At 27.9% G+C, this 14,028-nt stretch overlaps 1 protein-coding gene across 1 annotated transcript; it reads right to left on the bottom strand.

Annotated features, from left to right (window-relative positions):
- Positions 1-3,599: 3,599 nt before the first annotated feature.
- On the bottom strand, positions 3,600-4,731 carry LOC114177101 (protein LURP-one-related 4). The gene is made up of 3 exons (XM_028062346.2): positions 4,366-4,731; positions 4,049-4,270; positions 3,600-3,960 (listed from the first exon to the last, which is right to left on the bottom strand). Exons 1-3 carry the CDS (start codon positions 4,594-4,596, stop codon positions 3,826-3,828), a joined length of 588 nt encoding a protein of 195 aa, XP_027918147.1. The 5' UTR covers positions 4,597-4,731; the 3' UTR covers positions 3,600-3,825.
- Positions 4,732-14,028: the final 9,297 nt, after the last annotated feature.

The following is a 14,028-nucleotide window of genomic DNA, read 5'->3' as shown; positions in this document are numbered from 1 at the left end:
CTCTTCAAAATTTTTTACCAATTTAGCCCTTCATCTTTAAAAATGTGTGAATTTAGTTCTTTTAACAAAATTTTGTTAAGTTTATCTGACGTTTCAAGCACATCTCATGATAGTATTTGAATTATTTACACCATTTGATACATTTTTGCTTCAATGTTAACTGAAATATTATCATAAAATGCGTTTAAAATGTCAAATAAACTTAACAAAATTTGGTAAGAAGGACTAAATTCACGCATTTCTAAAGATGAATGACTAAATTTGTATAAAATTTCAAAAATTGACTAATTCCAAAATTGACTGAAACTTGGGGGACCAAAAACATATTTAACCTTATTTTTTTCCCTTCTCTTATAGTCATCTTATCACTCTTTCATCCTATATGTCATTAATGTTGTACTAATTTGTTTAGAAAATTTAATGATAGTCACCTATGCAGATATGTTCCGACCAGAAATAAAAGAAACATTATCCGGACAAACACATGTTGATGCTTATATATGCATTAGCAATACGTCAAATGGAAAGGGGAAAGTATTAGAAGTGCTGCGTTGATGTAATTGTTTGAGGCATTATGTGTCACACATGCTGCATCATTGCACTTCCCATGTTCTGCGGAAAACAAATCACAGAATAACGAATTAACTATATATATTATACGATTTTATTTTATTTTAACGTGGGCATTTGTTAGAATAAATAGAAAGAAAGCCTAGTTTAATAACGTTGAATAAGATGCATAATATAAAACTCTCACGTGTAGTGTTTGATAAGAAGTAACAACATTGGTTGCTAAGGTATAACGATGAGTGTGGAATGGGATTGATATTTTGAAGCATGTGGGACCACACGTGTGTCTGCATGCATCTACAGCTTCAGTTTTGCAGAATAAAGGAAGAAATGAAGAAGGGAAATGCAGGTGTTGTGGACTGAAAGCGATTATTCACCTGCCCAGTGGTTAGGGTTCAAAAAGATGTTAAATTCAACTTTCTTGTTTTTATGGTGCCAATAAATCAAGACACTTACAACGTGAAATCCTTGTATGTTTTTGAAAACTTTGGTTACTCTTCCCTGTCTTACTCAATCTCTATTCCTCTTTCAATTATTACATTTATGTTTTTTTTTACCTTTGTTAAATGATATATAATAGACTGAATTATACTGCTATTTCCTGAGCTATATTTTTTATATTATTAAAAATTTTATAACAATTAAACATGATAAATTTACTACGTGTGAGTGAAAATTTTACTTTAAGATTGATTTTGTAGGATTTCATTATTCTATTTTTTAATTAGAAAATATCTCTTTTTAGAAGTGTAATGATAATGAAATTAGTATTAATATATTAGTAAATGTTAAGCATAATGTTTTCTACATGAAAATAAAAATAGATCAATGTGATAGATGTGCTTTACATTTACATTAAATTTTGATTTTTTATTCTTTAAAAATATATTTCTTAATTTTACATTCAAGTTTAATTAAAATTTTAATTATTAGTACATTACATCAAATACTTTTTTTATTTGGAAAGTTCATACATAAGTGGGATCCGTAGACTTATTACAAATTACTGACTCAATATGTAATATATTTTTATTTTTCATTTTTTTATGTTTACGTTTAATAACTTTTTTTGTTATTATATTTGAGGAGTTTATTTAATGTGATTTTTTAAAACTTATTCTCTATTTAATTTTTAAAATTTAATAAGATATTTTCTATTAAATTGATATTGACACTTTTGAAAGGTAATTACTCGTCATTAATTTTGAAGTTTTCTAATTCTTCATTTTTTTTAAAATGGCCTTAGAGGTTCTGTGAGTAAAACATAAAAAGAGTAAAAGGTTAAAGAAGTTTAGAGTGATCGATACATACTCACATGATATTAACACTAATTTAATACACAACAAAAGATAATGGAATTATCGATGGATATGTTTTAATCAATAAATTTGAATTATCGATGGGTATGTTTTAGTCAATAAATTTGAATTATCGAAGGAAAAATTTGTTGATAACACAAATTTTATTTATCGACGAAAAAATTTGTCGATAATTTAAAATTATTTTTATCGACAAATTTATCGACGGATGAATCTGTAGGTAAAAGGAACGGGAAATTTTCTACCAAAATTTGTATTGTCGACGAATTATTCTGTTGGTAGAATCCGTTGATAATTTTAATTTTTTTATCGACGAATTTATCTGTCGGTAAAAGGAGCGAAATTTTTTTCACCCAAATTTGTATTGCCGACGAATTATTCCGTTAATAAAATCCGTTGATAATTTAAAATTTTTTTATCGACAAATTTACTGACGGATTAATCCATCGATAAAATGACGAAAAATTTTCCGCTAAAACTCACCTTAAAAAAAAATGATAAAAAGGAGAAGGAGAGGAAAAAAAAAGAAGAAGAAGAAGGAGAAGAAGAAAAAGAAAGAGAAGGAGAAGAAGAAGAAGAACTAGAAGAAGAAGGAGGAGGAGGAGAAGAAGAAAAAGAAGAAGGAGAAGGAGGAGAGAAGAAGAAAAAGAAGAAAGATAAGGAAGAGAAGAAGGAGGAGAAGGAAAAAGAAGATGAAGACAACGATGACGATGACAACGACGACAAAGTTGGCGAAGAAGACGAAAAAAATGAAAGAGGAAGAAGATAAATAGTGCGCATTATTTACCAACGATTTTTTTGGTAATTATCGACAAATTTTTCGATGAATAATTACCAATGGATTTTGCGGTCGGTAATTATCAACGAATTTTAATTATCGACAAAACATGATTTCCGTTGATAAAATTTGACTGACAAATTTTTGACCGTAATTCTAGTTTAACAAAATAGATTTTGACCATTACTAACAGATTTTGACCATCGATAATATCAATTTTTCTTGTAATGATAATTTAATGAAAAAAAAATTATTAGCCATTTTCAAATAAAATAGTAACCGAATTAATAAAGAATCTTATATTTATTTCACATATTATCCTCACAGCTAAGCAAAAATTTATTCTTATCTAACCAATTATATCTTTACCATCTCCACAGTTTCAATAATTTTAAAAGAAAAAAATAATAATAATTGAAGATAACTTTATTTTACAATATAACCAGTAATCCTAAATCTGAAGTATAGAATATAAATCAAAAATAAATTATTATAAATTTTATTTATAACATAATGTAAAATAAAAAATATTTACTCTATCATACGCGCTGCAGATAATAAAATGTGAGAATTGGAAAGGTAGAATTGTTTTGCCTTGATGGGAAAGGGATTGAAAATGTCACTTTTGTCCCTGACCTCGCCAAATCCACCCGGATCTTTAACAGGGGCAGCAAGGACAAAACGCACCCCACTCTGTGTTGTCTGGTCCTTATAGCTTAATCAAACTATTGTATAAGTGACCCATTTCTCTTTTTCGTGTGGGCTTCATTCAATTCCCACAAATTAGTGGTTGGCGCATTTGTGGAGATGCGTGAGTTTCTCTACCTTATCGACTCTATTATTATTATCGTTAGCTCCAATACTTTATACATAAATTAATGTTAATAGTACCAGTAATAGTAAAAACACAACATTTGGTCAAATTCCAAACATCCAGTGTACAACAAATTGTATTTCGTGTTTCCTCTGTAAACAATATATGTATACATATACATATACTATATCTATACAAACTAAGAAAATAATTCTGATTACAAAACTTGTCACTCAGAAAATTTACAAAGTGAACTTGGAATAACATTAGATCAGTCACAAAGGCCAAGCAAAATCAGTCTCCGATGAATTGTGTGTATCTCAAACTGAAGCAACTTTCTCTTTTTACATTATACCGCATATCAACCCATATACTGTGATTAAAGCCATTATGAGAGAATGATCTGTGCCAGCAGCCAAATCCAACGTTAGAACATCGTTGCTCAGTACAACACCTGAGGGTGAGTGTTTCTGCTTTGCCTGCATAATTATCAAAAGGAACATCAATACCAGTTTCAAGTTTAAGTAATTGATATGTGATTAGGAAAATCATGTATTAATTAATTACCTCGGCAACAATTTGTCCATCAATGTTCACGATCCTAAATGCTTCTGCTTTGCCACTGATTCTTACTATGCTGTATTTCTGGCACCCCACAGAAATTTGGCAAGCTACTTTCCCTTTCATCATTTGGTTACATCTTTTTACTTGGAACCATGGTTGTTCCTGGGTGCCAAAATCTGAACTGATGCATCTGTGTCCTTCCCAACATCCAAGAGCTAGTAATCTCTGCAAAAGCACAGTTCAAAGGAAAAGGTTAGTCATCAAAATCTGATACAATAACCTAGGAGGCCAAAAATACCAACAATGGGAGTGATTTGTACCTTCTTTATGGTGCAGAGAACTTTGCCTCGTAGATCCATGAGATTAACTTCTCTTCTACCCTTTCTGTCATAGTTGTCAACTCTGTAAACGATGTCACCATTTGAGTCATAGACAGTGCATCCATTGGAGTGGAAGACGAGTGATTTCAACCATAGAGTGTAGGTTTCTCTTTTGGATGTGAGACACTGATTCTGAGGAGAAGTGGGTAACTGAGGGTAAACCTTAGCCATTTTGCAGTGTTTGATTGAGAGAAAAACACAAACTTGTGTTGTTGTGTGAAGGTGTGGAATAAGGGAATGGTCTTGAGCAACTTATTTATATGCCTACCCGACCCTACCTAGTTGGCACTTTCTTTGAACCACCTTTTGGAGATAATTCTATTTAATATATACAGCACCACTGGTAGAAGAACTTCTAATTAGTTAATCAATAACTGCAAAAAAAAAAATAATGACGAGGATTAAACCCCGGATTAATTAACCCTGTCAATTTCATCTCATTATTTATTGTTTATGTCTTTGTTTTTGGCTGTTATAATCATACTATATGTGGATCAAGCACTAATCCACCTTTCTAGGATTAAATTTAATCTAATGGAAAACGGAACAGTATCATAAAACACATATGAAAGCACGAAGCTTATTTGTCATGATTGTACTACATAAAGTTGAAAAGCTTTTCCATTCCTCTCACTCACATTCTTCTGAACTACTCACCAAGATTTTTACAAAAAGCGAATGTGTGTCAGAAACACTGCCATGCGTTTTATTGCTTAAAAAAATAAGCATTAGCTTACTGATATACATTTTTATCAAACATTTGATAACTTTTTTTATAAGCACTATCATAAGCAAATATTCATTAAATACATGTTTTCAAAGAATATTCTTTGATTCTTGACCAAAAGCATTGACGTGTAAAAAGGTAACCCTCCCTCACTATCATTTATGCAGGCAATGCACCATTTTTCCTGAGTTTAAATGAAAGCAATTGGTTGACAAATTGGGTAAAGTGGAGTTAGCTAAAGGAAGAAACGTTATAGAAAGGAACATAAAGAAAGAACATAAGGAAATGGAGAGTGGTGATATTCCATTAAAGCACGTTTAAGGCATTGGATTGGGCGTGGAAAACACAGTGAATTTTATAATAGAGCAGGGACGATGCAGATGAGTTAGTTTATTTGATGTGTTCTGACTTTCATTTGAAAAGTATTAAGTAGAATTAAGTAAGCATGCACTTATCAGAAAGGTTTTCAAGTTCGTGGCAATAGCTGAAAACTTAGAGGGAGGACAGTTATAGATAGGATTAAAAACTAAAAATGGGTTTTGAAATGAACGTAGTTCGTTTCCAATTATATATATAGAATGGGTGGTCCTTGATGTGATTATAGTGCAGACATTGGTTGTGTAGTTATCTGTTAAAAAATGGGACGGCTGTGGCAGTTGATGTCACGAAAACAGGGGATAAATCATTTTTTATTGTATGCTTATCGGCTACAGTATAATTAATGATTATCCACTCCTCCTCTTTTTACTTTGGGAGCTAAATGGGTGTCATTAGGTAAACATAATATGCATTATTATCATTATTATTAGCACTGAACCAAAACCCATTGCTTTCATCATAACCATTATACCCTGAATTGGCTTCGTCAACGCAAGTTCATGGAGGTATAAAGGGTGTCGGAGGAAAGGGTTTGACTTTTTCTAAGGCATCATTATATTATCAAGCCTGGAATAGCACTTATATATTAACTAAAAAAATTATTTTCTGTTATATATATATATATATATATATATATATATATATATATATATATATATATATATATATATATATATATATATATATATATCTTAAATTTAAAGTTTTAAACATTAAATTTTCTGTCTTAAAATTTTAATATAAAAGTAATATTATTGGAAATCTAACATGAATTAGAATTAAAATGAATTTATAATGTATAAGTCGATACAAATTTCGTCTTACAAACTGATTTTGTAAGGTTGAATTAGACTTAATGTTCATTAATATAGTATCAAAATCATTCGAATTTTATCATAATTGAATGTATTGGTTGTTGAGCCTATTATGTCACGTGATATCGAATCTATTAATATTGAGTCCTAATTCGAGATGTATATATTTTAATATGAAAAGTTCTCTTAAAAATCCTAAATTAATTAGAAATAAAATGAATATGCCCAAAAATATAAAAATAAATACAAACTTAACTTCACTGATTAGTTATATTTATTAAATATATAAATTTCTTATGCAAATTGGATATCTAAGTTATGTCTCTATGTTGAGTTCTCATAAAATATATAGCAAGACAAAATTCTTCCTACACTAATGATGATTTGTGAAGTTTATCTAAGGGGTAATTTCCACCTTTTTGTGACAAAATTTGATGAGGATTAGTATGGAATTGATACTATAATTATTATTTCGTTTTCAGGATGTCCTTTTTTGTTCATTAATGCGATTGGTTTAAATGCGTATTGTTTGCACAAGTCATACTCAATACATAAACCATAAAACAGGCACATGTGATATGTCTCCCTTCTGAAGCATGTAATTAATAGAGTTTTGTATCTACAGAAACATATTGGACCGAATCAATCAAAATATGTCTTTATATGTAATGTATTGTTAACAAATGAATTAATTGAAATAAAATTTCTGTCGAAAATCATATGCTGCAGATTTCAAGCTCAGGCCATATTAGGTGGCAACGACACTGACATGAATTCAGACAGGTAATATAGTATTATAGTATATATATATATATATATATATCTTGAATCATCTATCTATGCACATACCTTTGATGCTTTTATAAACTTTTGGCTAATTGTTGTCTTCAAGTGCAGTTCCACAAAAGACAAACAGAGAAACAGTAATAGCCAAGCGATATAGAAACCTCAGCAAAATTTTAAGGATATCACTATGGATGAAAGAAACTGTCTTTGTGTGTGTGTATATATATAATAACATGGTGGTAGAAGCAAACAACAAATTAAACTCTCTTCCTGTCAAGAGATATACATGAACAAACACCATGCATTAATTACACCAATTAGGATAAATAAATAAATAATTTAATTTTTTTAGTAATATTTCGTTAAAAATAGGAAAAAATTTCATGTACCTTTCTTCATTTTTCCGTACCCCAATTAAAAAAAATAATACTTTCTTCTTTTCTTGTTTATCCTAAAACATTTTATATTTCAACACAGAGTTGTTATTTTATTGGTGTTGGATGGAGTTTGAGAAGAAGAAAAATGGGTGTTTGTGTATCACCACCCTTAAATAATCAACTATGGAATTTTCAAAATGACCGAATACTTCATACTTACATTATAGTTGTGAAAAAAATAGGTGTATTAATATTGATAAACATTTCATTGTTCCATGGTTTAATTTGGCAAGCCAACAGTAATAGACATTATTTTTATCACGCAGCCTTAAAAGGCAATTATATGCCAAATCATACGATAAGGATTAATTAAGTTGGTAAGAAAAAAACAAAAATTGGATCATATATATATCAAGAGAAGATGAAAGTGGACAAAAAAATGTTATGTAATTTTGGTCTTTTAATATATAACCGGGTCTGCTGATATATACTTGGTCTCTCATTTAACACGTTTTCATCGAAACTTTATGTTTTACGAAGTGGGATGGAACATCGTACCAAAGTACTAGAAAAAAGAAGAAGTTCCTATACTATATTAGAAAAGAAAACTAATCAATCAATTGTGCTCTTTGTATTTGACTACTTCAAAACACATTTGAATTCTGTGTCTTACTCATAAACTGGATTTGCTAATTACAAAATGAAATACCATTTCCATAAACTAGATTGTCTAAATAAATGAATTTAAGAGAATAAATAATATGGGAATTTGTTCTCAAAATAAAACATCAGTATATAAATAATCTTGTTCAATATTTGTGGATGTGAAAAATACCATTGCCTTGCCATAGAAGTTAGAGAGGGCCAAATATTAATTAATTTGTTTAGTCATCTACCACATTTAAGCATAGAATTTAATTCGTTTAATATTATTGACATGGTTGATACGGTATTTATTGTCTTTAGGAATCACATTTTTTTCCCTAAAAAATTATCATTTTTTTATTTTATTTTATTTTAGAGTAAGAAATCAATTATCCTCGTCTATTAATTGATAAATTAGCTTAAAGCTTATGTTACTAGTTTTATTCCTAAGCCAACATACTCCATTCGATTAAATTAATTTTGTGGAAAGTAATGAGTAGTAACACATTTCAAATACATGCATAATTTTATATGTCTTACTTTTGTGTTGCTAAAATATAATTATAAGAAATTATATCTTTAAATATACTTTTAAGTAATTATAAATTAATTATTAAAGATTAAATATTTTATTAAAATTAAAACGTAAGAAAGTGTGTTAAAATGGCTAAAGGATTACGTAAAAATAATAAGAAAAAATAAGAGGTGGAAAAAGTACTAAACTAGTAAAATATACGAGAGAAAAAACGAAATACAAAATTAATAGTTAATTATTAAGTTTTTTACTGAATAATTTTATTGGTGAAATGAAAAACAAATTAAAAGTTAGTTTAATTAATTGGATGCATCAAGCATGGTTAAAAGACCACAAACCTCTTAAAACATATCGAGGGCAAGTTCATATTTAAAAGTTAATAATTATATTATTTTATGTTGTATTATTTGTTTGTAATAATATTTAATTTTATATTTTTGTAAACGCGTAAGCCATTAAATGCGCACATTTTAAAATAAAATAAAACAAAGAGGTGAGAATATTTTATAATGGTTTTTTTTTTGTCTTTTTTTCAATTATTTTTTCTTCGATGTTAATTATATTTCATAACTTTGTTTCGAATTTGATAGCTAAGACCACCTTGGCAACAAAAAAGTAAAATCATTTACACATTTTAGTTTGAAATCTATTACTTATTTCCTTTTTTATTCTAAACTACCTATTCAAGAAAAGAAAGAAACAACTCACAAATACCTAACTTGTGCTTATTAATAAATTTAGATGATGATACGTACGTTATCATACTTAGAATACGTGCATTAATATTTTGTACAACAATCATACTTCTAACACTTATCATATCATATACATTAATTGGGATGGACATGTACGAGTTTTAGTAGCTATGATAATATATTATGTGTTTTATGAACAATCACTACATGTGAAAGATTTTATATTTTCATACCACAATTTAGAAAATTCTAAGTTCTAACATCTTTTTCATATTAGAATAATAAGAAAATGTTTATCATGCTTTTAGAAAACTATTTTGGAAAAGAAAAATTAAAAGTTTGACTCAATTGTATTATATATTTTGTCTTATACTTTTTTTCTCTCTTACCATTTATTTGTCCGTTATCATATAAATTCATTTTTTTTCGTAAATTATATTTATTATAAACGAGTGATAAAAATTTAATAATATTTTTAGTAAAAACTCGATCAAGTTTAATTATTCTTAAATTTTTGTTTGTTCACTTGTTGTAAGGTCTAAAAATTTATGCTTCGCTTGACTTGGGCCCAGATAGACGATGGACTCCAATGTTGGCCCATTTAAGAAAATATATACAACCTCCAGAATCAGATTACTAATGATGATATTACGAACAAAAGCAAAATAGAAGTAACCTCAATTAAAAAAATATGTGAATTGGAAAGTAATATTGTAACGTTTAGTGGGTCTTACAAATATAATAACGAAATATTATATACGTAATTTTTATATGTAATCACCGCAGCTACCAGTTAAATCTTAAATGAAATATTGAGAAAAAAATTAAAAATATTTTTTATTACGAGTTAAATATGCTTTTTTGTCTTTAAATTAATTACCAAAATTGTATTTCGTTATGTGCCAATTTCGTCTCTATAATTAATAAAAGAATGTGAAATATCATCAACAATAAATGGTTAACAGAGTTAGAGTTTATCTCTCCTGAGTGCTTCTCTCTTTCTACTCAATACAAACCTTTTGGTAATAACTAAATAAAATTTTAATTTTCTAATAAATGTTGTAATTATTAAAAATAAGTAATATATTGAAATCCAAAATAGAAGAAGTAAATTAAATCTTTATATAATAATTATATGATTATATATATAAAATTGAATAGTATTTTTTTAGTAAAATAAAATAATCCAGATCTAATTCTGTTAGGTTTATTTGCGTGAGTAGATAACATTGGATGGTTGATAGTGAAGCGAACCATTAAATAAGCCCAACAAACCTTGATAGTTTGATGGCCCATTATCGTGGAGGTGGTGTGACGCTGATGTTGATACTGAGCCCATAGTTCTGTAATATACCTTTCCATAATAACCTAAAAAAGTTGAATCCAGTTTTCAAAATCTACACATATTTTAAAAATATTTATTTATTTAATTATTTCAGTTTTAAGATTTTTAGTTTAGATTTTTAAAAAATATTTATTTAAATTTAGTTTGCTTAATTCATTTCTAATTTATTTAATTTTTCTAAACTTTTAAATTTTAAATTTTAACATATTAAAAGTAGAACAATAATACTTTAACCCACTTTTTTTTACTTATTTTTAATCCACCATTTCAATTACTATTAGATCATCACATTACATCATTAAAAAAATCAGAAAAAATTATTTAATGGTAATTGAAACAATGAGTTAAAAATAAATAAAAAATGAGTTAAAATATCATTTTCTTTTTAATGCTCTATTATGGATTATAATGAAACCTGAATTCTCGGGCGCTGCAAAGTAAAAAGAAAAGGTCCAAGGAATGCTTAAGCGTGAAGTTTGATGTAATTATGAACTAAAAGATTCTGTTTCTGTGATTTCCTTGAATTTAAAACAAGTTGCTGCAATGGAAAATTTGAAAGTAAGAGAGAAAATTTTGACTTCAAACCCTAAAATTAATTGGCATAAGCCACTTTTAAGGTCACTAATTTCATAGTGCTCTTCCTTTCCAAAAATTAACCAATGTTATGTGTCCCTGTGTCTAACTCTTAACCAAACTTCGAAAGTTCCAATTACTTGCTTTTGAATCAATTTTCATTACGAATGGGACAGATAAACTAACTTGTAAGGATATTAGCAAAAAGAAAACATGGTAGGGAATAAAGCAAAGCAAATTTGCTCTCACCATAAGAATAAGAACTAATTAGCACTGTCCCCAACATATTATGCTGACTCGATTAGTGTCGGAGAAACATGATAATCTCATCACTTTTGTTCATTAAGAATCATAGCCAAGAATTGTATTATTATGTCTTACAAAATAGAGTATTCTCTTTAATTAATTACTTTACTTAATGATAATTATCATAGATTAACTTTTTTTTTAGTTGTTTCTAAGACGAATTTTCATGAATAGGATGATTCATGGTAACATCTTTTAACATATATTTTTTATATCTACAACAACTTAAACTTGTTTTTATTTTAGTTATTAATAAGTTTAGAAGTTTAAAGCAAAATGTAAAGTGAGTTCTTTCCATATTTATATATTTCTTCTCGATCAAATATTAACAAATTTTCAATTTGAATACTACTATGTACTTTTCGAAGAGATTTATCATAAAATTTCAATAAAATTTTAATAATCACGAGATTTGAGTCATATATATATATATATATATATATAACATTATCTTTAATCTAAAACTTTAAAAAAAATATATTTATGAATTTTTTACATATAATATTTTTCATTCTATTTGAAATATAAATTTATACTTTATCTCTAATCTTAATTAACTATAATATTAAGGTATTGCGGATTGCATAATTGTTCTATGATAAAGATCAGCTAAACTGGACTGAGTCACAATCCAAGTATGAGATTTTTTTGAAAGACAATTGTTGAGAAAAATATTGTTTTATGTAACATCAATTGTCCTATCATAATTGAATATCGCGCTTGATTTTCTACTGATTATTCTCCTTTATTTTCATTAAGGAGACACCTTCTAGGAAGCTTGAAAATTTCTTCTATGGCACGAAAGCAAATAGAGGAAAAAAAATGGTAAAGAAGATATTGATAGGACTATGGTAACCAAATGAAGAAAGGTAACAAAGAAGAGGGAAAGTGAAGTACTTGAGGAATTTGTGTTTGGTGTGGAAGAGAGAGTATTTTGAAAAGAAAAAAAAAAAGAAGAAGGAAAAAGCATGTGGGGGCCCTGATGAAAAGCATGCACATGGGGGGATTCTCCATGCCAGGTGAAAGGAATGCTTCCTCCAACATGGATGTGTGAGGATGCTGCAACTTCCACAAAACCTAAACCAGAAACCAGAAAACATTATATATAAAACATTATTGTTAATTAAGAAACTACATGTCCAGCATGGAATGCATCTTGAGTTGTTTCATTTGGTGTTCTGGCACAGCTTAACTGGGTTTTGAAGGTGCAATCTGGTTGAAGATGATTATTATTAATTAGGTTCCTTCCTTTAAATGTACTCAACTCTTTAAAGAGGATCTTGCTTGGAAGCACTGTTCTTCGGGGCCCTTCAACTTAAACAATATCTTCATTTGTCTTTTTCTTACCACCATTAATACAATATGTCAAAATCAAATCAAGTGCTCTTCTTATTTAGTAACCTTGCCCTTTATGTATCAACATTACTTTTCTTTCTCTATGTATATATACCTAAGTTGTTCAAATAGAAACACCAACCACTTCTTCTTTTCTCAACAAAATAAAATACCTACTTTTTACTACTTCATCGATAACTTTCAAATTCAAAATAATATACATTAATGACATAAAACAATTATATATTCTTCTTAATTATCAATAATATTGATTTTGATTTTGTTTTAGTTAATTGTGTTATTGCTATGAACTATTTAGTAACATGGTTGATGGTTGATAAATTTATGTTAGAAAATTTAGTTGATTGGTTTATTGTTGATAAAAAAAACAGAAATTAGAAAGAAAAGAAAAAAAAATGTAGGGTAGGGGAAGGAGTTGTTATGTAATGAAAGACTAAAAATATAGTTTGACGCGTGACATTAGGTTTAATAATGGATTTAGATGGAGAACAACTGTGAACGTGGAATTTTCGAAGCATTTCGTTGCTTTTTCAAAAAGCACTTTTGCTTATCATATATATCACCTAACTAAACATCGACCATACAATTTAAATCATTGATTTGCTTAGTAGTAATATTCTTAATGAAAATTATTTATTAAAATTGACTTTTCGCGGTCGTGGTTCATTCGTGACATTGACTACTTAATGGAAAAAAATAATTTTTTTTTAAAGAAATTGATAGAATTTATAACTTTGAATATGGGTGGAAATTACAAATGATTTACTTTGAAATTATCATTTTCTTCACTCATTTACATGAGAAAAAAAAACTTTTTTTATAAATTAAAAATTATGTTGTGCATTAAAATTTTCATACAATTTTTTATTTTTTTATTTTTAACTTATTTAAAACTAATTTTAATCGGTAAATTTTTTATATTTTTTCTTTTAATGTCAGGAATGCTTATAGAGTAATTTCTTTAAATGTATACAAACATGAGAGTAATTATTAAAAAAACATCTTTATTGTTTCTGCTTGTTTTTCATAAAATAAAACGTACACTCTACTCATTAATACTTGTTT

This window comes from Vigna unguiculata, chromosome 3 (genome assembly GCF_037176805.1).
Source record: "Vigna unguiculata cultivar grain cowpea cultivar isolate G323 ecotype 2 chromosome 3, ASM3717680v1, whole genome shotgun sequence".
Taxonomy (NCBI): domain Eukaryota; kingdom Viridiplantae; phylum Streptophyta; class Magnoliopsida; order Fabales; family Fabaceae; genus Vigna; species Vigna unguiculata.
Note: the sequence above shows the minus strand (reverse complement) of the source record. Positions and strands in the feature narration are given on the sequence as shown.